At 36.7% G+C, this 22,735-nt stretch overlaps 1 protein-coding gene across 6 annotated transcripts in view; it reads left to right on the top strand.

The window, feature by feature from the left end:
* Positions 1 to 22,735, top strand: part of LOC128862771 (mucin-5AC) — a 40,203-nt gene that overhangs the window by 12,058 nt on the left and 5,410 nt on the right. For 2 of the 6 annotated variants that reach the window (XM_054101493.1, XM_054101494.1), the window contains exons 4-11: positions 145 to 191; positions 907 to 1,428; positions 5,998 to 9,318; positions 16,739 to 16,840; positions 16,923 to 17,116; positions 17,350 to 17,578; positions 21,359 to 21,796; positions 22,482 to 22,680. In XM_054101493.1, coding sequence (XP_053957468.1) covers positions 145 to 191; positions 907 to 1,428; positions 5,998 to 9,318; positions 16,739 to 16,840; positions 16,923 to 17,116; positions 17,350 to 17,578; positions 21,359 to 21,796; positions 22,482 to 22,680 — 5,052 coding nt within the window. Of the gene's footprint in view, positions 1 to 144; positions 192 to 906; positions 1,429 to 5,997; positions 9,319 to 16,738; positions 16,841 to 16,922; positions 17,117 to 17,349; positions 17,579 to 18,561; positions 18,788 to 21,358; positions 21,797 to 22,481; positions 22,681 to 22,735 lie in introns of all 6 variants that reach the window. The other 4 variants (XM_054101498.1, XM_054101495.1, XM_054101496.1 and 1 more) reach the window with 4 other exon arrangements.

Here is a 22,735-nt window from a genome sequence, read left to right on the forward strand (position 1 = left end):
TTTTTCCATCAGGAGACAGCCCCGTAGCTTGTATATTTTTGTGTGCAAATTATATTTATTTTTGATATTCTTACATAAATCTACTTTTGAATTTACAAAACTCCATATTAACTTTTCCAAACCTCAATATTCCTCTTCCGACAGATCGAACAAGATAATGTGTATGATCAGCCAACACGTCCGCCATTGCGGTAAGTACACCACTGCTTTCTTGCACAAATCATTCACAAAAACAACAACAAATAACCATTAAAAGGCATTAAAAACGTTTTTTGTTTCTTAACCAAAGCATTTAATTTATGATTAACAACTTAACCGACTTACATAGCGAGAGCTGCCTGTCATATACATACATAAATACGTACAAGCATAAGTATAATAAATTATTCCAAGTTTATAACTGCAAGTTTGTACCCATAAGCCCATATACATGCCCAGGTTTACAAATATGCGCAGATACATACAATTTTCTTCACCCGAAAATATTTAGGTCGGCGAAAAATCATTTTGCAACGTAAAACCAAAGCATTTAAATTCATAAACCATCCCAAAAATTACAAGTTGAACCTCACAGGTAAAGCCTGAAGCAGAGGTAATACTCGCATCCATACTAAAAGTATACCCCCGGGGTATGTTTTGGAGGGCTAAACAATGTAGGTCTCACAAATCACACAATAACATCAACAACAGCAACCACAACAACAAGCACAAGCACCCTCTCATTCACATGCACAACTACATACAAGTATTTATGAGAACATCAAAATTTTTGTTTCCTACTTTTTATTTTATTCAACTCAAAATTGATCATTGACCTGCATTACAATACCGTTCCAAAATTTTTGCTCTACTCTACTTTAACTTTGAAAAAATTCAATACACACACACATACAAAATATGAAACAGTGAGCGCGTCACCATTGAAACACTGCCACCATCAACAACGCCCCGCCCACTGCGACAGCCAGCAATTGATGACGCGCCCATATATGAGTCCGCCTACGACAATAGCGCCGAACTATATGATGATGTGCCATCGTATGGTCTAAATAACGATCGTGCCCTATACGAACAGCCCGCACGTTACACGACCTACGCACCCAAGCTGGTACCCACACAAGATTTTGACGAATATAATGTGGTCGGTTCGACACTTTACGATCAGGATGTTAAAAAAATATTCAATCCCACTGCAACAAACTTTGTTGAACTACCAACGAGTAGAGGAGTCGCAAAACCGGCACGTGGTGGCAACACCAAAGCCACTACAATCGCACAACGTCGAAACCCCACAACAACGACGACCACAACGACGACGACGACGACTTCTGCGCCAAGGACAGTGGCGCGTACCACGGTGACACCACCTAGAAGCACCACACAAGTAGTGCGCACCACGCAGCCGGCTACAGCAACAAAATCGATAAGGTATAGTCAGTCTTTGCCACGCTAATCGCGTCAGTAAATATTCTCTACTCGCACGCACATCATCCATGCTAAGCGAACTTTCTGCTGAAATGCATTCATTCGAAAAAACGTTAGATTCTTTGAATCATTTTAAGTAACTGCGTTTAGACATTGCGTGATGTTTTTGGCTTTTGTTTTAGTTAATTGATTGGATAATTGAATTATTGACATCACCCACAATCATCAGCGCAGCCATTCACCCAGCTATCGCCAATGCATATCTACTTAGTATACATACACACGCAAGCATACATACATACACACATCAATACAAGCAAGCAGAAGTTTTTGTATTCTGTGATTTTTTTTTAGATCTAATTTGATTTGTGGTTTTACTCGTTAGTGATAAAAAATGATTTCTTAAATCATTTCCATACGAACATTCATAGTTTTTCATGTGGGACTGTAGCTGCTCATCTGAAACGCACACAATTAAAACACACACATTTCACTTTCAAACATCACGAACATGTTAAGAATTACAGCTGCATTAGAGAGTAGCCAGGAAAGCAAGTATTATGTGAGACCAAAAATGAAAAAAGCAGTCCGTGCTTCGAAGGCTCCTTCAAGAATTATCTGACGGATAAGAAATGCCTTAGAAAAGCTTTCGCTAGACTAGTAACTAAAATTCTTTTGTGGAAATTCAGATGCTACCTCACCACCTTCTATGTTAGGTAACTCGCAAGTACTGATTGAAATTTGAAAAAAACGTGCCAAGAAGCACCAAGCGAATGATAATTGTTTCAGACTAAAAAACTAAAATGTATTCGAAGCTCTGAAAAGTGAAAGGAGTTATAGTCAAGGAGGGAAGGAGAAAAATGACAAAGAGAAAGAGATAGAATAGAGTAGAGTCAGAGACAGAGATAGCTAGTCCTGTCAGAATTTTCCAGATTATCTGGAATGTAAAAGGGTTGATAGTCAAGGAGGAAAGGAGAGAAGTGACAGAGAGAAAGAGATAGGATGGAATAGAGACAGAGATAGCTTTTTTTGTTTTTTTTTTTAGGACAAACTAGCCAGTACAGCACTCAGACAACATTAAGTCCATTGTATTGCACTCGGGTTCTCTTTTTAATCTTCTTCCTGAGTGGATCTTGTGGTGCCAAGGAGCCAAGGTGGTCGCTTCTTAACACATCAGTAACAAAAACTTTAAGCCTGATTCGAGCGAAGTCCGGGCAGACGCACAGAAAGTGGTCCGCTGTCTCATGGATGATGGCTAGTCCTGTGAAAGTTGTCCAGATTCTTTGGCAAATCTGAAAATTTCCTCCAGTTTGAGATAACGAATTTAACTCATTCTCATGACATCGGAACCCAAAATTCACCTTCCTCTAGCAAAGACAGGGCACTCACAAAGGAAATGCTCAGTGCTATCCGCATCCTCTATGCAAGCCAGGCAAATCGGGTCCTCAATGACTCCAATGGTGGTCAAATTCTATAGTTGTATCCTGTAATAGTACCGATCATCAATCGAACGTTTTTTCTACCAAATTTCGACAGTTTTCTATTCGAGCTTGTCACAAGACACGTTGCAGCTCTGTAGCGCTCTCGACTGAGCCATGGTTCTTTGTGAAAATTGCAAACATAATCGCTGATCCAATTCATGATTCCTATAGAACTGAATCCGATTATTGGCTCTGGTCCTTGGGAGGTAAAAGCTGATCCGCAGTTGGCCAGTTGTTGGAGTTCTTCTTAATTTTAGTCGCATATTTTTCTATCAAAAAGTGACCTGAAATTTAGTTAAACGTAAGCCTGTTACTCCAACTCCTACTGACTTTTTATTTCTAGACCATTTTGCAAGAGCTTCTATCAGCCCATGTCCAGAGAACCTGGTGCCAGGCCTAACTATGCTTCAGTATTTTAGAAGCGCGCCAATCCGTGTTTTCTTTATTATAAATTGACTTGATAGTCACTCAGTTAACTTTTGTTAATAGTGATGGATTATTCTCGGGATGACTCAGATTCACTTTGAATCATTAGCTGATGCTTCGCTTCTTAAGCTCTGGAAAATATCTGTCCCAATTGCCACAGAATCCATTACTGTTTATCCATCCAAAACTAAGTTGGAATTTTATAAGCATTCTGAGCAGCTTGTGGCTCCCATTCGGTAGAGCTCGGGTTCACAACTCACTATGGACATGAATCAGCAAATTCGATCGACCCTAGGCAGGCAATAGCAAACCACTGAGTATTACTTTCATAAAAAAAGCTTCTAATAAAAACCACATCTCATTCAGTGGCGGCGAAAAACTGTAGGACCGTCCATTTGAGAAGCAACAGCAAGACGCAAGCGCAAAAACGGAAGAGCAATAATAGCTTGGCCAAACATCTAACCGTTTGTTTCGGATATTTTTCTGCTATTTCTTTCTTTATTTCTATTGAGATAGGCTACTATATAGTAAACGAGACCATCTACCTTCGCCAATGGCTTTAGTCATTTCTTAGTGAAAAGAAAAGGGACTTGCATGGTGGCACGTTTCATTTCCGCGTTAGCAGCAGGTCCTTCGATTTTAAAAGCTTCCATTCATTCATGGTGAGTTCAGGGTTGCTTGTCTAGAATATAATCATAATCTCAGCGGGGTCTTTGGGTGTAGACGGGATTCAAACCCTCGCCTTCGCTCGTGAAAAGATATCATCTCTATCAACGACGACTCACAGTTTGACGTCAGGATATACCTCACCCACTTCCAAGATGACAGCTTTATACAGTTCCGCCGATTTGTTTTCGCGCCACAGGCTTTAATTTGGATATGATCTTAATCTCATCGATATCTTCACAACTTGGTTGCCTTTCAGATAACTTTACTTTCGGCCATTTACTGCCACTACTACTGGTTACAGCGCTTTCTTTGCCCTACCCCCGTCGCAAGCGGTCAAAAGTTGGCTAACGACATTTTTGCTTGTTCCGGGGCTTTAGAGGGCACTAATGTGCATAATGGAGGCAAGCCTTTTCGTCCGCACCTATGCCTATGGAAGCACGGCGAAACTCAGCCGTTAACTTTGTAGTGGCCGAATTCGAGATCGGAAGCACCGCTGCTCCAATTATTGGTAATGTAGACCCTCTCAGTCTGCTTAACAGCGGACCGGACCCCTTGGTTTTGTTTATTTGTATGCTTGTGCACATTTTTTAATCCTCGAGTATCGGAGTAAGGATGTCCACCTGTTCATAACTCTGATGTGTCGCATCACACCTTGAACCAGCTCTCCCCCCCGACTCGGGTTGAAAATACGCTGAAAAATTATGTACTACTGAGGAGTATCAAACACCAATCCTAGTATATTTACCTTAGCTAAGTACCTCCCGATCCAGGACAACTGTGGTACCTATTACCAGCCGCCACGTGGTAGAGGGTTCAGTAGGGGATTTTGGTCAGCCTGATTGTTAGGCTCGAAAGAAAACTATCCATAGGCGCAGAATATCTAATTCTCACTCCAGATACACTTGCCACTTAGAGAGGTATCTGTAGGCCACAAAAGCATAGTCCATCTGCTTGGTTTCAGGTATGCTTCCCCAACTACTTTTGTCACAAAATTCAGCACCAAGATCTCTTTTGGCAAAACTCCTTTTGTGGCTTAGTCTGTCTACTTTTCGAGTAATTTTTTCGTGGCTCCCAATAGCTAGCATATATTTTTTAATAAAAATCTACGAGGCAGTAAAAATATAAGAGGTCTAAACTTCTCACAAAGGGATCGAAAGTTTGTAAAGTATAATTTAGGGCCCTTACAGCTGCAACCAACGAATTTATTTCGATGATTAAAGTCGGTTGGTAATTCTTTTTTTTTTTTGCATGAAACAAGGAGACTTTTGCGCATAAAAATTTGCATGATTTAAACTTTTTATTTTTTGAGCTTTCAGTGCCTTTCGCTAATTGCATGAGAATGTGAATTGGGAGGATATTTATAAATACCGGTGCTTTATAGCTAATCCAAGGAGGTATCCAAGATTAATTTCATAGGTGCATGAAAGGCATATCAGTTTGTGAAGGCATCAATTCGCAGGAGTAGAGGCTTTGTTTTCTTGAAGCAACAAAAAAAGTTCTACCAAATAAAATCAACTTTGTTTTTATTGCTTCTTCTAAGAAGTATTTCCGAAAAATGGGCGCGTATAGTCGACTCGAGTAAAGCAAACTTTTAGTTCTCACAATTCGACTTTCTTAATCAACTCACAGCACACCAGGCAACTCATCAGTAACAAATTCATCGCCACTATCTCCCATTTACGGTGATCAATTGGAATTTAGAACATTTCCCAAAGTCGTGATTGACACTGCATTGAGTACATACAATAAAAGCAACAGAAATAACCCAAAATCGTATACCAATAACACATCAATAAAAAGTAAAAAAAAAAATGTTCGGTTCAAAATCGTTGAATGCCTACCAACAACAAACAACTGACGTACCAACAATCACAACTGCCACCACTACTACTACTACTATTACTACTACCTCCACCACAAGCACCACTATTCCAATTACCAAATCTTAAGCAACAACAACACTAACATTAACCGCAAATGTGGATTTCTCCTACAGATCTAAAACGCATGCAAACAAATACCAAAAGAACCAACGTTCACAATTAAATCCACAACAAAATTCCGCAATCAACCTGCCAAATATATCTTCCCCTCCTCCGCCAATACCAAGAACAACAACAATACCACCACCTTTAACCCGAACAACTACACATTCAACCCAATCGTTTCCTAGTCCACAATACCTTGATACACAAGACACACTTGTCGCGGTTGTCGTCAAGCCACATAGTCACTCCCTACACGGCTCGAACACACAACAAACAAAACATCCCTCAAATACACAGAATCCACCACAAACTCAGTCATCGCGGTTTAATTTCCAAACGGAAGCAGACATTGAGACCATCTCGGACGCCAGCCAGAATGTGCGAGTGCAAACGGTGGCGCCCTTAAGGAGCGCTGGACGTCTCTTCGACTCTAGCACGACAACGTCTTCGGCGCTTAATGGTCGAGCGAAATTTCTGGCCGCAATTGACAAAGTGGAAGATTACGACGAGAGTGCGCGTAGCAACTCGGTGCGCGCGATCACCGAAAAAGCCATCGCGCATGCAAAGTATTCAGCTAATGAGAATTCTTATGGGAGCGGTAAGCATGTGGAAGAGTATTTTGGTAAAATATCGGAGGACAAGCCACGACAGCACCAGCGTTTTGATGCAGATAATAAGAAGAGCCGATTCCAGAGTTATGTTGTATCCGATGTTGCACCGCAGAGTTTCAAACCTGTGCCGACCGCTAAATTGGTGGTATCACCACCTGCTGAGCCCGAGCCTGTTTTAGAGCTGTTAAGTGGCGATAATTCTGCATCCAGCACAACGCTACGTTATCCCACCAACATCGTTTACGAGCCGAAGCCGTTCAAGTATAATCTGCAAACCGGTGCAAATGGGTTCAGCTTGCGCGCGCAAAGCGCCAATGAATCCGAAAAGCCGATTTATGAGCGCAAACCAAATGTGGCTGTGCAGACACTTTCGACAACAAACCGTGCAGTCTTGACTCCATCTACAAGCACCGCTGCTGTCAGTCTGGCAGTACAGAAAGTACCGTTTTCCGATGCTTCATACGAGGATGAAATTGTGCCAACAACATATGCGCCTCCACTACGTAGCGCGTGGCGTTTGGGTCGTACCAGTGCTCGGCCTTTACAACATATTGTTTTGGAAACCGTTGTAGAGGACGATCATGTCTCGAGTTCGGGCAGCGAGCAAAGCGTAGTGACGACATTAAAGGAAACCAGCACTGCGCGCCCAACGACGAGCAGCACCACTACCTCAACGACTACAACGCCACGTACGACCACTACTACTACCACTACGACTACAACTACAACCACAACTACGACTACAACTCCCGCACCCACAACGGCGTTTGTTGTCACCAGCACAGAACGCACGGCACAGAGTTACACACCACGCGCACTCAACTTCAAAGACAACCTCATTAAGACTACTGGCATTCCAGCGCAGCGCTTTGTCTCGCCCTACAAAAGTCTAGAAACTATACTGCAAGAAAAAGATGATCGCTATGTGGGTTTCAATGCACTACGCAGTACTGTTAAGCCGCGTTACACGCACCCAACAACTCCTTCCACCGTTACACATAGCACGAGTAAGCCTGTGCGTAGCTACTTCCTCATCACGACGCCTCAGCGGAACCTGAGTGATGCTATTTTTGCTACAGCGTCGACAGGCACACGCAATTTCAGTGTGAGCGATACCATACTCAACACCTTTTCGAACGTACCACTCAGAGCTGCAGTCTCAGCGCAATCTACGACAAGTACAACAACGACGACCACCACTACTACCGAAGCGCCAACGACCGAGACTACAACCGAGAGCACAACACCGACTACGATATCCACAGTCATCGTTACTGCACCCATACGTGTGTCTCAAGCAGTTTCGAGCCAAAACATATTGAGAAATCAAGCCTTAAGCGATTATGGTCCAAACAACTCAGAAACGCCACGTCCGCGCGGACGTTCGCGATACTCAGCGGCAACAGTGAATTCGGCCGACGAACCAACGACATATGCACCGAGAGTGCGTTACCCTGGTGCTAACGCAGCCAGTTATGAATCTGTTACGTCTTCGCCAAACGAAGCCACGCCCAAAAGGAGAAAGCTTCAACGCGCACGCATCGTAGCCATACAGGGACCACGCAATACACTGGGCGCCACGCCAATCAAATCTCGTGAGAAATATGAGAACTACAAGGCGGAGAAGCAACAAAAACAGGCTTCGGTGTCCGCGTATGGACAAACGCCGCAGAAAACAGTGAATCGCAAGCCGATTGAAAACGAATCGGCTGTGGATGATGGTCCACGCGCCGAAGCTTTGGTGCGGCTGCCTATCGATACAAAGCAGGATAATAGCATTGAGTCAGCGGGCAGCGCTAGCTCATCTTCATCCACCGAACAACAGCAAGGCGATGCGAACACTGATCGTCCGCTGAAGTACTTGTTCTCGAACAAATATCGGCAACAAACAAAAGATCGCACTTTGGCTGAGAGTCTGCAGAATGCCGGTTATATAACATCTAGCACTGGTCGCACGAAATTCGAGTCGGCTGCGGTACTTGAACAACTGCAACTCTTTCTCGCAGGCGATAGCGACGAAAGTAGTGCTCAACAATTCGTGGATGATTTTTCAGAGCGTGAGATCAATGCTGCAGTGAAAGAGATCAAAAATCTGTACACCACGCCGCGAGCAAGAGCTACGACCACAACATCTACGAGCACGACTACAACGACGACAACGACACGTAGACCACCGACCACAACTACAACGACTACACTGCGCCCGACTACCACTGCCAGCCCGCCTACTACAGTTTACCGCACAACAGGCGCTACACATTCAACACCAACCACCGCCACTGCCACAACCACCACCACCACAAACCGTTCCTCCACACAAAGCACACACACACAAACGAGACTCCCAACTCCTACACAAAGATCCTCCGCCGCCGATGTCACCTCCTTCCCTGCCAACACGCCCTCCTCCCACTCATCTGCCAGCAGCACACCAGCGAGCACTGCCAAGTCCTTGTTAACGCCCATGCGTGCTTCAAGAGTCAATAATGCCATCAAGTCGTCGATTGCCGCTGCCGCTTACTCCGCTTCTTCGCCCTCCGCTTCCACCTCCGTGTCCGCCTCAACGAACTCTGCTTCTCAGGCGTCTTCTGCTGTGGGCTCCGCCAAGACGGCCAGAGGTAACAGTCTTAAGGCCAGTGCTTACGTCACGAATGCCGGTGCAGCGGTCAAGTGTTCCGACACTACATCGAATGCCAAGTGCAACGAAATTCCCTCGAGGTACTTAGCCAACAAAAACAACCAAAACAACTACAATTTTATAAAGAAAAAATCAACTCACTCTTATCAACTATCCCACTTTAATTAGTTAGAAGAAAATACGTAACTGTGCAAAAATTCCTAAAAAAATGTATATTTAGTTATAGCGTGAAAACGTATAAAGAACGTAAATAAAAAACCTCACAACGGCCACTGGTAGCGAAAAAAATTCGATATTCCCAGCTGGTTCGAAAACCTATAAAATTTGCAAGAATAAGAGCAAATCCTAATATCCACAGCCTACTGTACTGTATGTAGTTGTTGGTTGTTCACTTTCCTTGTTCACTTGCAATTTGTTATTTATTTGCGTAAAGCAAAATGTTTTATTAAAATTTACAACAACTTTCGTTTTGGTGTACGCTGAATAATTAAGAAAATTTCAAAAAAATTTTTTTTAGTAATTTTACTATAGAATATTAGTCCATTTTCTTTTATGATTTTATCGAAAAGGTGGTGGTTAGCTGATTTGATATTTTAGTGTATAATCTGAGAATTTTATTAAAAAACAAAAACTTTTGCTTTGAATTTTACTACTAAATTCTTAGTAGCTGGAGCACTGCATTGCGCCAATACAAACTCTCTTTTTTTCTTAAAATATATTTATTAGACATTTTTAGTATCAATTGAGAACCGAAAAGGGTTTTTGTTTGTTTAACCAATCTGCACTTACTAGTTAGCTTTTTGCACTACTTTACCACCTAATCGATCCATTTTACCACGTTTTCAGTACCACTTTTCTGTCATAAATACTGAATATTTTAATATAATTTTTAAGTACAAATATTTATTTACGGACATTCGGCAACGGCAAAATCCGATCTTGATTTTATGAAACTTTCGGTAAAGCTTTTCTGTATGAGTGAAAGCTTTTCTAGGTGCTTGATTGTAGGATATTATCGAATGAAAATTTGGAGGAAAGCTTTATCAATAGCCGAAAGCTTTTCTAGGTGCTTAATTTTGGAGATTAGCGAGCGAAATTTTTAAGAAAAGCTATTTCAAATAGACGAAAGCTTTTTCCAATAGCCAAAAGCTTTTCTAGGAGCTTGATTTTGGAGATTATCGAATGAAATTTTTGAGGAAAAGTTTTCTAGATGACATTTTTTTTTAAGATTTTCTATAGAACTTTTTTAAGATGCGGAAAGAGTAGAAAACTGAAAAGATGTATTTTTTTTGGTGTATATCGTTAGTAAATAAGTTCATAATATATGAATATAAAAAAAGAGGAGGAAGTAAATGATTCTTAGAACTGGAGGAAATAAATATTTATTAGAATAAAGTAAAAAATTTAAGGCAAATAAAAATAAATAAATAATTAAAAAGTTGAATACAAATCGAGATAAAAATGTCCATAAAAATAACAATAAATAAAAAGTTGTCCACAATTAAAAAAAACAAAATAATTAATAAAAGGTGAAATGCAAATAAAAATAAGTAAATAAACAAAAATTTTAATTCAAATAAAAATAAATAAATATATAAAAAGGTTAATAATAAATAAAAATAAATAAATGAATACAAATTTTAATACAAATAAAAATATTTACATAAATATATAAAAAGTTGAATAGATATAATAACGAACTAAAAGGACATAAAAATAAAAATAAATAAAAAGGTTAATATTAATAAAAATAAATGAATGAATAAAAATTTTAATACAATTTAAAAATCCTGAATAAATAAAAAGTTTAATATAAAAAAATAAATCAATAAATAAAAATTTCAATAAAAATAAATATTATATAAGAATAAATGAATAAGTAAAAAGTTTAATATAAATATATAACAATAAATAAATAACAATTTTAATAAAAAAAAAATAAATGAATAAATAAAATTTTTAATAAAAATAAAATTAAATAAACAAGTAAAAAGTTTGATACAAATAAAAGTAAATAAATACATACAAAAATAAATAAAAAATTTAATAAAACTAAAAATAAAATGAAATAAAGAAATATGAAGTTCAATAAAAATTAAAATAAATAAATATAAGGAAAAATAAAAAAATAAATATGAAGTTTAATACAAATAAAAATAACTAAATAAATAAATAAAAAAGTTTCATACAAATAAAAATAAAAAATAATTAAATACATTAAAAAATTAAAAAAATAAAAAAAGTAAAAAATTTTGTAAAACTATAAAAAATAAATATAAAGCTTAGTAAAAATAAATAAATAAGTATTAAATTTAATACAAATAAACATAAGTGAATACATAAATATTTCTTAGAAATTTAGGAGATAAAAGTTTCTTAGAAAAAAGTGAAAACTTCAGTACAAATAAAAACGAATAAATAAATAAATTTTTCTTAGAATAAAGTAAAAACTTCAGTACAAATAAAAACGAATAAATAAATAATAGTTTCTTGGAATAAAGTAAAAACTTTTCTTAAAACCAAGTAAATGATTTAGTACAAATAAAAAATAAATAAAAAAATGAAAAAGCATGCGAAAAATATAATATTAAAGTTTTGAAATACTAAAATAGCAATAAAATAGCCAGCCATTAGGGTGTTTCCCATTTATCAATTTAAGAAAAAAAATGACCTCACCTTTTCATCTAAATAACCAATGCGTCACTTTTTTCTGTCTTACATTGACAAAGAGTAACCTAGGCGCCGTGGTAAAGAGTGCACATGACATTTGTTTTGCGAGCGAAATTTACGGTAATGAAAAGAAATCTACGTTATTAGCATAAAATACTAGAATTTAATTTTAGTTTTTTTTAATTAATAAAAACCTTAAAAATAATACCCATTTTAAATATTCCATTTTCTCGTACCGTCGCCTAAATATTTCTTTAAAAATTAGAAGAAGAGAGTTCACCTCTTTTTATGTCGTAGAATAAAAGTATAGCATGTGAAACAAAATTTGAAAAAGAAATTTAAAGTCAAATACGAAGCACCCTACTAGCCCTAGAAGTCAAAATTTGCCATAGATTTTTAAATATTATTTTTCACCCCTTGGTTGATGGTAGCACTAAATCAAGAATAAAGGTTTGTACCTTTGTTTGTCAAAGCAAAGTATTGGCAAAGTAGAAAACAAAGACTGAATTGGCCTTGTTTCATTCTGGGCTGACAGCCACATGGACGCGGCGAGAGAAAAAAATCAAATCAGCTGATTTACAGCTACCACCTTTATAAGATTTGCCTTGTATTCAACTCAACTCGTTGCCAACTGGCAGTAAACTAATACATTTTCATAATCAGCAATCATTCGCTTTCAAAATAGCTTGGTTTTGTGCCATTCAACAGAGTTTCGTTAATGGAAATTTGGTTCATTAAAATTTCATTTTTAATTCGCTATTACTTCATTGTCAATTCATGTGGCATCCACAAATCGAGCTGATTTTTCTATTCGGCTCTTTTCATGTTGCTCAAAACTCTTTGCTTGTGGATTTTTGGGCACTCATATGTAAGTTCTCCTAAAAATTTTCATGATTTCATTGACTAAATATTTCATTGATTGGTGACTGGCCGACTAGAGCAAATTTTATATTTAATAACGCAACTTCCAAAGCGAAAACGGGCTGCCCTTTGCGGCAGCTTTTTTAGGCGTCACATTAAGTCGGAAAATTACAAAATCTGCTTAACAAATAAGTTGTTTACCAATCTTTGGCGAATATTTCCTCTTTTGATAGGAAAGCGACAATTAAAAAAAAATTAAAAATATAAAATTTGGAGTCATCTTCCATGCATGGCCCATAAATTTGCAATAAATACGATCACCCAATTTCTTCTTTAAATGGTATCCACAAAACCACTCTGAGAATGCATTATGCATAAAAAAGCAGGCCCTGATTTCAATGACCACTGTGAACATTAAGCATTAAAGCATTTTTCCCAATAGTCGATCCTGCTGTAATGAAAAGTTTCCCATAAAAATCAGCTCCGGTTGGTAGATGGAATAAAACTGTAAGGTTAGGTTTGCTGAGTACTCAGGACGTAACCTAAGTAACCGATGCAATTAAATTTCAAAGTGATTTGATAGAAGTTTTTCATACCAAATTCTTTTTTTCTAGTAATTAAACCAAATTAATAAGTAATCGATAAATCGATACTTCGCGACTGTCTTGATTTAATAAATGCCGATAGTTTTAGCAGCTCGTGCCTTCAGTTATGCAGTATAGTTATTAATTATTTAGAAGATAGTAATTTAGTAATAATTTTCAATTTTTTTATTAATAACAAGTGTCACGTAAATAAATAAATAAACTTAAATAAATAAATGGTAAAACCTTCAATAACCTCCTGTTCGGCCAATATCACTTTTCCGGGCATTAGTTCAACAAAGTATTTTATCGTCTCTTGGCACAAACGATGACGAAATGCCCAAAAAAATAGTACAGAGGTAATACTCGTAGAATAGAATTAAAATATGAAGTGAAATAAAATTCGTTAAAGGAGGCATATTTTTGGATCAGCAAGAAAGTAAAACCCGTAGATGTAAATGATATCCCTCAGTTTAATTAAGATTAACTTCGAGCAAATTTTAAGTGGTTTGCGTTGATTTTTGACAATTTCTATTTTTATTTTTTTTTCTTTACGGTGTTAAGTGCCTTTTACCCTATAAAAAATTTCGAGCATTCACTAAATGGCAAATATACACAAAACTGCCAGCAAACAAAAAATTTTCAAAAATTAACACAATTTTTGAGTCACTTTAAACTGGCAACTTATTATACTAAAATTCAATGAGCTTTGAAACTGCATTTTCGAAATTTTTCTAAAAATTCGAATTAAAAAGTATGACGCCATCAAGCGGATTTGTGAATTCAATACAGTCCATTGAAGCGCATCTGGGTTTTTTTTGGCTTATTGGCCCATTTCATGTTGGCTTATTTTGCTCATTCACAAAGTCGTTAGGCCAAAAATGAGATGCTATGCTTAAAATGATTTTTCCATGGAATTCGCCCTAAAAATTTGAGGCCGCTAACTCAGTTAGTAATTTCCGATAATTTTTAAACTTTACTCGTAAACTTAAACGTTAAATGACGTTTCACAATTGCGAGTTCATAAAAAAAAAATATTTAAATAGAAAACTACGATATCAGAAGACCAGATTAACATACCAGGCGTATACTTATGAAACCAGTATTTTGAAATTTCGCAACACGTAATTTTGCTTTAATTTCAATGCTCTACAAGTGCGCACTCCATTGGGAAAACCAAATGATTATAAAATTGAATTAAGTATGTTGAATAAGCCACTTGAGCGTAGGTTTCCCGCTTAAGTGCCCTCTACAAACAAGGATGATAGACTACCCGGGTTAACCAATCTGCTATGGGCAAAAACAAAATAGCGCAAGCAACTTCGGCTGCCACCTCACCGTGTACTCGGCTGTCGAATTATGCGCTCTCATTTCACATGTAATAACACACTCATCCCATCAATAGTTGTTCAGGCGACAACGAAGCGCATGAGCGAAGATTGCGTTAATTTGTTTTTTCTTTTTTTGTATATGCCCCACACAATCTCAGTTTTTCCATAAACAAACCCAGTCAAGCATGAGCGCTGGGACGTCAGCCAATCAGCTGATTCTCTCAATTTCACTGAGAGCCACTTAACGGTCTGATCCTCGCCACACTCTCTAATTTATTTTCACTATGACTACAAATTCCTTGGCGCTCTTTGCTCGGTGTAATGTTTTATTTACATCAAGAGAAATCTCTTGCTCCTACTCTCTGATATTTGAGTTGTTTTTGAGACAAAGCACGAATCGATTTGATGAACTGTTCTCGACGGCATCACCTCATTTTAGAAGCTCATATCAGCACACGCATTCTAACCAATTTAAAAAGAAACAGTTGTGCCCAGTGTCATTTATATGAGAATGCCGTTTTTATAAATAAAAAATTAAAAAAAAACTGATATTTTTTTTGTTTCCACATCGCTCAGCCATTTATCCATCATTCCTAACTAAGTACGTTAAGTAGGTCTTTAGACGTAAAGTAACATTTTTGCGTATTTTCTACTATAATTAGGTATAATGTAATGAAAAAAGATGAATTAATTATTCAGCGTACATTTAAAACTTTTCGTTCAACATAAAACTTTCTTTCAGTTAATCCAAATTTTTTTCACTTATCTCTTTCGAAAAACTGAACTTCCCACAAAGAACGTAAGCAGACAAGCAGCTGCAATCGTGAACGTTTACGCTAACTCAGGAAATTTCACTACACAAAACTCCGAGTTATTTCAAATCTCTTCTATATTTTATGTTTGCTTTTGTGTCTTGAAATTTTCCAGCTGAATTTTGATCACAATTCGAGCTGCGTGTCTTTATACGTTCTTTGCTTCCAACTCCCTGGCCAGCACTTAATCTAAACTGAGGTAACTAGTAACTCTGTGTATTTTGCTAAAACTGCACTGCGAATATTCCATTTGTAGTTGATATGTAGTTGAAGTGATAATTTTCCAGCCCAAAAGTAGGAATTTGTACCCTGAATACTTCACTTTCACTTGGCAAGTGCTGATACTCCGCAAACCCAAGAGAGAAGCTGCTTAACACGCTCGCTCTCTTTCTCTCTCACTCTCTCTTGCTCTCTTCCAGTCTCTCTTTCCTAAAATAATTTCACATCCTTAATCTACCAACGCCACTCTCACTCTCACACTCCATTCCTTTCCCCACCCACCAACATGCCAGCCTAACTCATGCCCGACTACAAAGCCTAACAAATTGAATTGACTAAACACATTTTCCTTGCAGCAGCATTTTTTATGAAAAAAAAAATTAATATAAACAACTCATCTTTTCGGTTCTCATATATCAATATATCCTTTACATCATTTTCAGCTTGTAAATTATGTAAAAATTTCGGTTGTTTTAGCTTTAAGCGCATATAACGGATTTGCTTGCACTGTTTGAGCGCTACTAATACATTGGAGAGACATTCTGTAAATAAACCTCTTCCCCTAACATAGCCAACTGTGATTTCACTGTAATTTTGCTGTAATTAACATTAATGTCTTCTGCTAACATTTGTTCCACTTGTTGAATTGGTTTTCGCTTTCATTACTAATACAAATTAATTTCTTACATACATACGTATTTGTAAATGTTAGAGTGTTGTGCGTTTGTGCTTACTGTGTAATATATATAGATTTCCCGTTCAGCGTAGCAGTGTGTGTTTATTTCACTACTTTACATTGGTAACTGCTTAACAGCAAAGTAGCTAACTTTTATTACCGCTGTTAAGCAAAAACAAACAAAAAGTAATATAAAAAAATAAATTCCTACATAGCTATAAAATCACTACAATAAAAAACACATAAATACATACATATGTGTTGTAAGTGCTATGAAATTTCCCCTACAACAGTCATTAACTACAGATGTCGCTAACATTACACTATTCAATTAAATTTTTGTATAGAACAAATTCGAATAACAATCGTAATCGTGGTAGCTCCACCTACACCGGCCAGGATCGTGATGCACCCACAGCAGTGACCAGCAATCGTGGCACACATCCACCGTAAGTGCCTAGCAAAGCTAGAAGCAAAAACAAAACAAAATATTCTCTCAATATTAATTCTCTCACTCAATATTCCACACAGTCGCACACGCCCCACATTGAAGCCCTCGGGCACGATCGTATCGAAGGCACAGGAGTTCGTTGATATTTACAGATACCCACCAACACGACCCGAACCGCTTTACCCGCAACCAGTACCAGACAAGACAGCAGCCAAATGCCGCAAGGATGTTTGTCTACTGCCCGATTGCGCCTGCGGTGGCAAGGACATACCCGGTAAGTACATGTGTGCAAGTGTGTATGTGTGCGTGTTGCTTTAAAGGCCGCACTCGTAAATCGTGCGTGCGCTCTTAATGGATGCACACTGCGATTGCGCAGTTGCGCTCATTTCACACCATTCAGAGTTTTCATAGTCCACTTATATGTTTGTGTACAAATACAAATACACTTATACTTACATACAATACACACTCACAATATATTCGATGCTCATTCGCACACCCAATTAGGCGGTTTGAATGTCAATGAGGTGCCACAAATGTTGTTGATTACTTTCGATGACGCGATCAGCACTTTAAACATCGATCTTTACGAGGAGCTCTTCAACAACCAGTCGCGCTTCAATCCCAATGGTTGTCCGTTGCGCGGCACCTTCTATGTCTCGCACGAGTGGACCGATTATGGCATGGTGCAGGATCTCTATGCGGATGGACACGAGATGGCTTCGCACACAGTCTCGTAAGTTGGGCGTTGCTAAGCTTTGAAAGCTTATGTGCGCTTTATGTGTGGATTTCGTTGTTGTACGAACATGCAAAAACAGAAAAAGAAAAAAAAAACAAATAACGGGAGCAGTGTTTATATGTAATTGTATAATATAGACAAATATGTGCGTTCATTGTGTGGCCTAGCATGTGGTGACCCTCATTCCCAAGTTTTATTAATACCAAGTTTTGTCCCCAGCAGTTAAGCAGTCCATCAGTTCATTTATCTTTTATAAATATTCTTGGTGGAAATGTTTCATTTCTGCGCTGTCATTTGTGTGCGCGAATTTTACTTTAGTTATATTTTCTTTATATACCTATATATATTTTTTTTTTTGGTATATTTAATGCATATATGTGGCCTTTTGAAAGGAAAAAAACCTATGCGACTTTAGCAGACTTTGCTTTTACACCAATAAATCTTAATTTTACGTTAGAAAAATGTAGTATTTTATTTCAAATCTTATCAAAATGAATTCTTAGCTAAAGCTAGGCGTGTGCGAATGTTTCAATATTACATTCGAGCTCAAAATAATTGTGCTTGGCTGGTAAAAAGCGCTAAGTCGACTTAAGTTGTGTTCTCAAAAGTCAACAGATATGCAGGCAAATAATAATTTTTTGTTAATTGAATTTTTATTTCCATTACTTGCGTTTTCGCTTTCCATTTACATATTTCACAGAGTTTTGTTTCTTGATTTTCTTATTTATTTATTTATTTCTTTATTTATTTACATGCCATAATTTGTATTTTTATTTTACAAATCATGCATCTCTTCTTTCGGTGTCATTTCGTCAATTACCGCTCCTTCTATACATATAAACATACATAATTTATGCATAAAAATGTGTTATGGACCCGTACCCGTTGTCAAAAACCATCAATTGATCATCTCATGAAAACCAAAAAAAAAAAAAAAAACCAAACAACCACGAAAAATTTACGCGCGTGCGCTATTATAGCCGATTTACCGGTTGAAACAGTGCCACAAATTGTGCTAATCACCTTTGATGATTCCGTTAATGATCTGAATAAGCAACTGTACACCGATCTATTCGAAAAGGGACGTGTCAATCCGAATGGTTGCCCAATAACGGCTACTTTCTACGTATCACACGAGTGGACTGACTACAGTCAAGTGCAAAATTTGTATTCCGATGGGCATGAGATGGCCTCCCACACTGTATCGTAAGTAGAAAAAAATTACAAAAAAAAACCAAAATGCACAGCAATAAATATGACGATGAAGCGCTTACTAAGTAATAAAAGTAATAAAACACTGACACGCACACACTTATCTAAAACCTAAAAATTTGACGCCTAACAGTGAAGCGCCTGTTGACGCCTGTTGGAAAATGCCAAAAGCATATTTGAAAGCAGCCAAGCTGGATTTCTTCAAACGAAGTTATTCTATATGAGTAAAACTACACACTTCTGTTGTTTGAAAAGGGCACAAGTTAATTTGAATAATAACTAGTCCATAAACGTCACTTAACCTCACTTTGATTAAATAGTAGCAAATCAGCCTTAGCTCGAATTCCATGTGAATTGCAATGTGGTACAAGAGCGATATGGAAAAAATGCCCAAATTTGTTTTTGTATTTTATAATATTGTAATTCAGGCAAACAATTTATTCATGTGGAATTCCTGCTAAGGCTGTATACTTTTTCGCACCACTACATGTATACATATAATATAATCCTTCATGCAACTGTAAGCCTTACATTTACTTTACATACAAAGCTTTATTTTACTAGTCCTGGAAATGTTAGTCCCAAATTTGGCAAAGGGTAATAACAGATAATTGAACAAAAACTGAAATATTTAAAAACAAGAGCTATAAAGGGTGGTCCAAAAATAAAATAAAATGTTGTCTCTCATTATTGGAAAATGTACTATAAAGGGTGGTCCAAAAATGAAATAAATTATTGCATCTGATTATTAGAAAAAGCACTATAAGGGTAGTCCAAAAATGAAAGAAAGTTTTGTGTATCATTATAAGAAAAAGCACTATAAAGGGTAGTCCAAAAATGAAAGAAAGTTTTGTGTATCATTATTAAAAAAAGCACTATAAAGGGTACTCCAAAAATGAAAGAAATTTTTGTGTATCATTATTAGAAAAAGCACTATAAAGGGTAGTCCAAAAATGAAAGAAATGTTTGCGTCTCATTATTAGAAAAAGCACTATAAAGGGTGGCCCAAAATTTAAATAAATTATTGCACCTGATTATTAAAAAAGCACTAAAAAAGGTGGTCCAAACATGAAAGAAATTTTATATCATTATTAGAAAAAGCACAATGAAGGGTAGTCCAAAAATGAAAGAAATTTTTGTGTATCATTATTAGAAAACGCACTATAGAGGGTGATCCAAAAATGAAATAAATTATGCGTTTCATTATTAGAAAAAGCACTATAGAGGGTGATCCAAAAATGAAATAAATTTTGCATTTCATTATTAGAAAAAGTACTATAAAGAGCGGTCCAAAAATGAAATAAATTGTTTATCATTATAAGAAAAAGCACTCTAAAGGGTGGTCCAATAATGAAATAAATTTTTACGCCTAATTATTAGATAGAACACCATAAAGGGTGGTCCAAAAAAAAACATTTTTATGTCTAAGGAAAATTAGGACATAACTATAAATTAAATAAATTTTCGTCTCATTATTATAAAAAGCAGGAAATTAATAGTGCTAGTGATTGCTTGCCCATCACCGACTATACGTTTTTAATGAGGTATAAAAAACAGGCCCCAGGTTCGAAATAGAGTACTTTTCAATACCGGTTGCTCCTCAGCAGGCAGTAATAAATCTTATGAAATTTGCTTAGTTTCCATTAAAGTTTTTTTTTTGTGTTATTTTTTTTTATTTATGCAGTTTGGATCGAATTTCCGGTTTTACTTTTTAGTATAAAATATTTGTGACGAAATTTGCTTAGTTTTATAAATTCTTTGATTAAAACTTTTTATTAAACCTTTTTTTCTTTTTTTTTTTTAATTTTTGTTTGTTTGTTGTAATTTTTTACTTTATACAGTTTCGACCGAAACTGAAGTTTTGATTTTTTTGCTAAAATAATTTGTGACAAAATTTGGTTAGTTTTTATTAAAGCTTTTTATTTTTTTTATGTTTTTTTTTGGTGCTTTGAGTATTTCTTAAAATGTTTTCCAGTTTTTCATTTCAACATAATTTTTTATTTTTCCAATTTATGTGCCTAAATTTTGTGTTTAGTTTAATTTTCTTGATATTAAAAGTATTTTTTGTTCTTTGCTTTGCCGGAAATATATTATATGACGATAAAATTTTTATAAAATAATATAATTTTTTTTTTAATTTTTTTCTATTTCCTATATTAAACGTTTTTTTTTATTTTGCTTTCGCAAAAATGGAAGTAGAAAGAAGGCCATCCGATTTCATATTATCTTGTAGTCTTTGTAAAAAAAAATTTAAACCGAAAGTTTCAAGGTTTGATTTTTTGTCTTTGTTCAATTTTCTTTCTTTAAAACTATTTCTTTTGTTTGCTTTAACTAAAGTATTAACTCTTAACATGTCTTCCAAAAAATCTAAATACTTTCCTCCCAACGCAGTAAAGGGTTTAGTTAATGGTAGTAATAAATAAATTTACTTTTATAAAGAAAAAAAAAACACTATAAATTTTTTAATGAAAAATAATAAACTTAAAGTTTTTATTTCTAAGTCCAACTCCAAGCAATCAACTAATCTATTCCTCTTCTCCTGCCATGAACTAAAAAAAACTATAGTCACAGCTTCGGCGAACAATTCTCGCAGAAGAAATGGACGCGTGAGATTGCCGGCCAACGCGAAATTCTCGCCGCTTACGGTGGTGTGAAACTCTCCGATGTGCGTGGCATGCGCGCTCCATTCCTCTCAGTCGGTGGCAATAAAATGTACAAAATGCTTTACGATTCCAACTTCACCTACGATTCGTCACTGCCGGTCTACGAAAATCGCCCACCATCATGGCCCTACACTTTCGACTACAAAATCTTCCACGACTGCATGATACCACCCTGTCCGACGCGCAGCTATCCTGGTGTATGGCAAGTGCCTATGGTTATGTGGCAAGACTTGAATGGTGGCCGCTGTTCGATGGGTGACGCCTGTTCGAACCCAAGCGAGTCGGATGGTGTGTACAAGATGATCATGAAGAACTTCGAAAGACACTACACGACAAACAGGTGAGGAAACGCAAAAAAAAGAGATCCTTAATTATGCTTTTCAGCAAGCAAACAAAAAATTTATTATATTGCAAAATGAGTTTAATAGAGTCATGCGGTATAATACTAATTGGCAAGGCTGCGATCTTTGTGATTTTTTATGACTCTGGCATGCACAGTTCTGATTGAAGAATGACAGCATAAAATATCACAGTGATTAAATATTGTCATTCTTTTTGATGAGCCTTGAGAGAGAGCTAAGGAAAAGTGTCAAAGTAAGGAACTTTTGTAAACAAAAATGAAAGGTGAGGCTAGCTTATTGTGCTTTTCCATGCATTGAGAGAGTTGTTTGCTAGACAAAAAAAAATTAACAAACATATAAAATGGCATCAGCTCAACAACTGATTCTGTTAGATTCGCCGAGCGCTGAGTAAAAAGTTATAACGGTATAAGCAATTTAGTGTAAGCTCTCAATCACTACTCTGACTGATCAATGAGCGTGGAAATTCGCTCATTTTATTTAAATTTGCACTTTTTCTCAACCCCTCTCTTAATCACTTCTAGACCTCACCTGAAAATTTCATTGCTCAATCAACACTGTGAATTCACTGAAATTGTCAAAGAGGGTAATGGTGGTCCCAAACTATATTCTCTCTATCCATAGCTCTGTCTAAATCTCCTTACCCACTTTTTCCATCATTTCCAGAGCTCCATTTGGACTTTTCTATCACGCCGCCTGGTTCACACAGCCTCATCACAAGGAAGGTTTCATTAAATTTTTGGACGCCATCAATCAAATGCCCGATGTTTGGATTGTAACCAATTGGCAAATGTTACAATGGGTTCGTGATCCCACACCCATTTCGCGCATCAATTCCTTCCAGCCATTCCAGTGTGACTACTCGGTAGGTGTACCAAAGGCAAATATATCACCGATAAATGTCGATGATTGGAAAAAAT

Source organism: Anastrepha ludens, chromosome 5 (assembly GCF_028408465.1).
Source record: "Anastrepha ludens isolate Willacy chromosome 5, idAnaLude1.1, whole genome shotgun sequence".
Taxonomy (NCBI): Eukaryota; Metazoa; Arthropoda; class Insecta; order Diptera; family Tephritidae; genus Anastrepha; species Anastrepha ludens.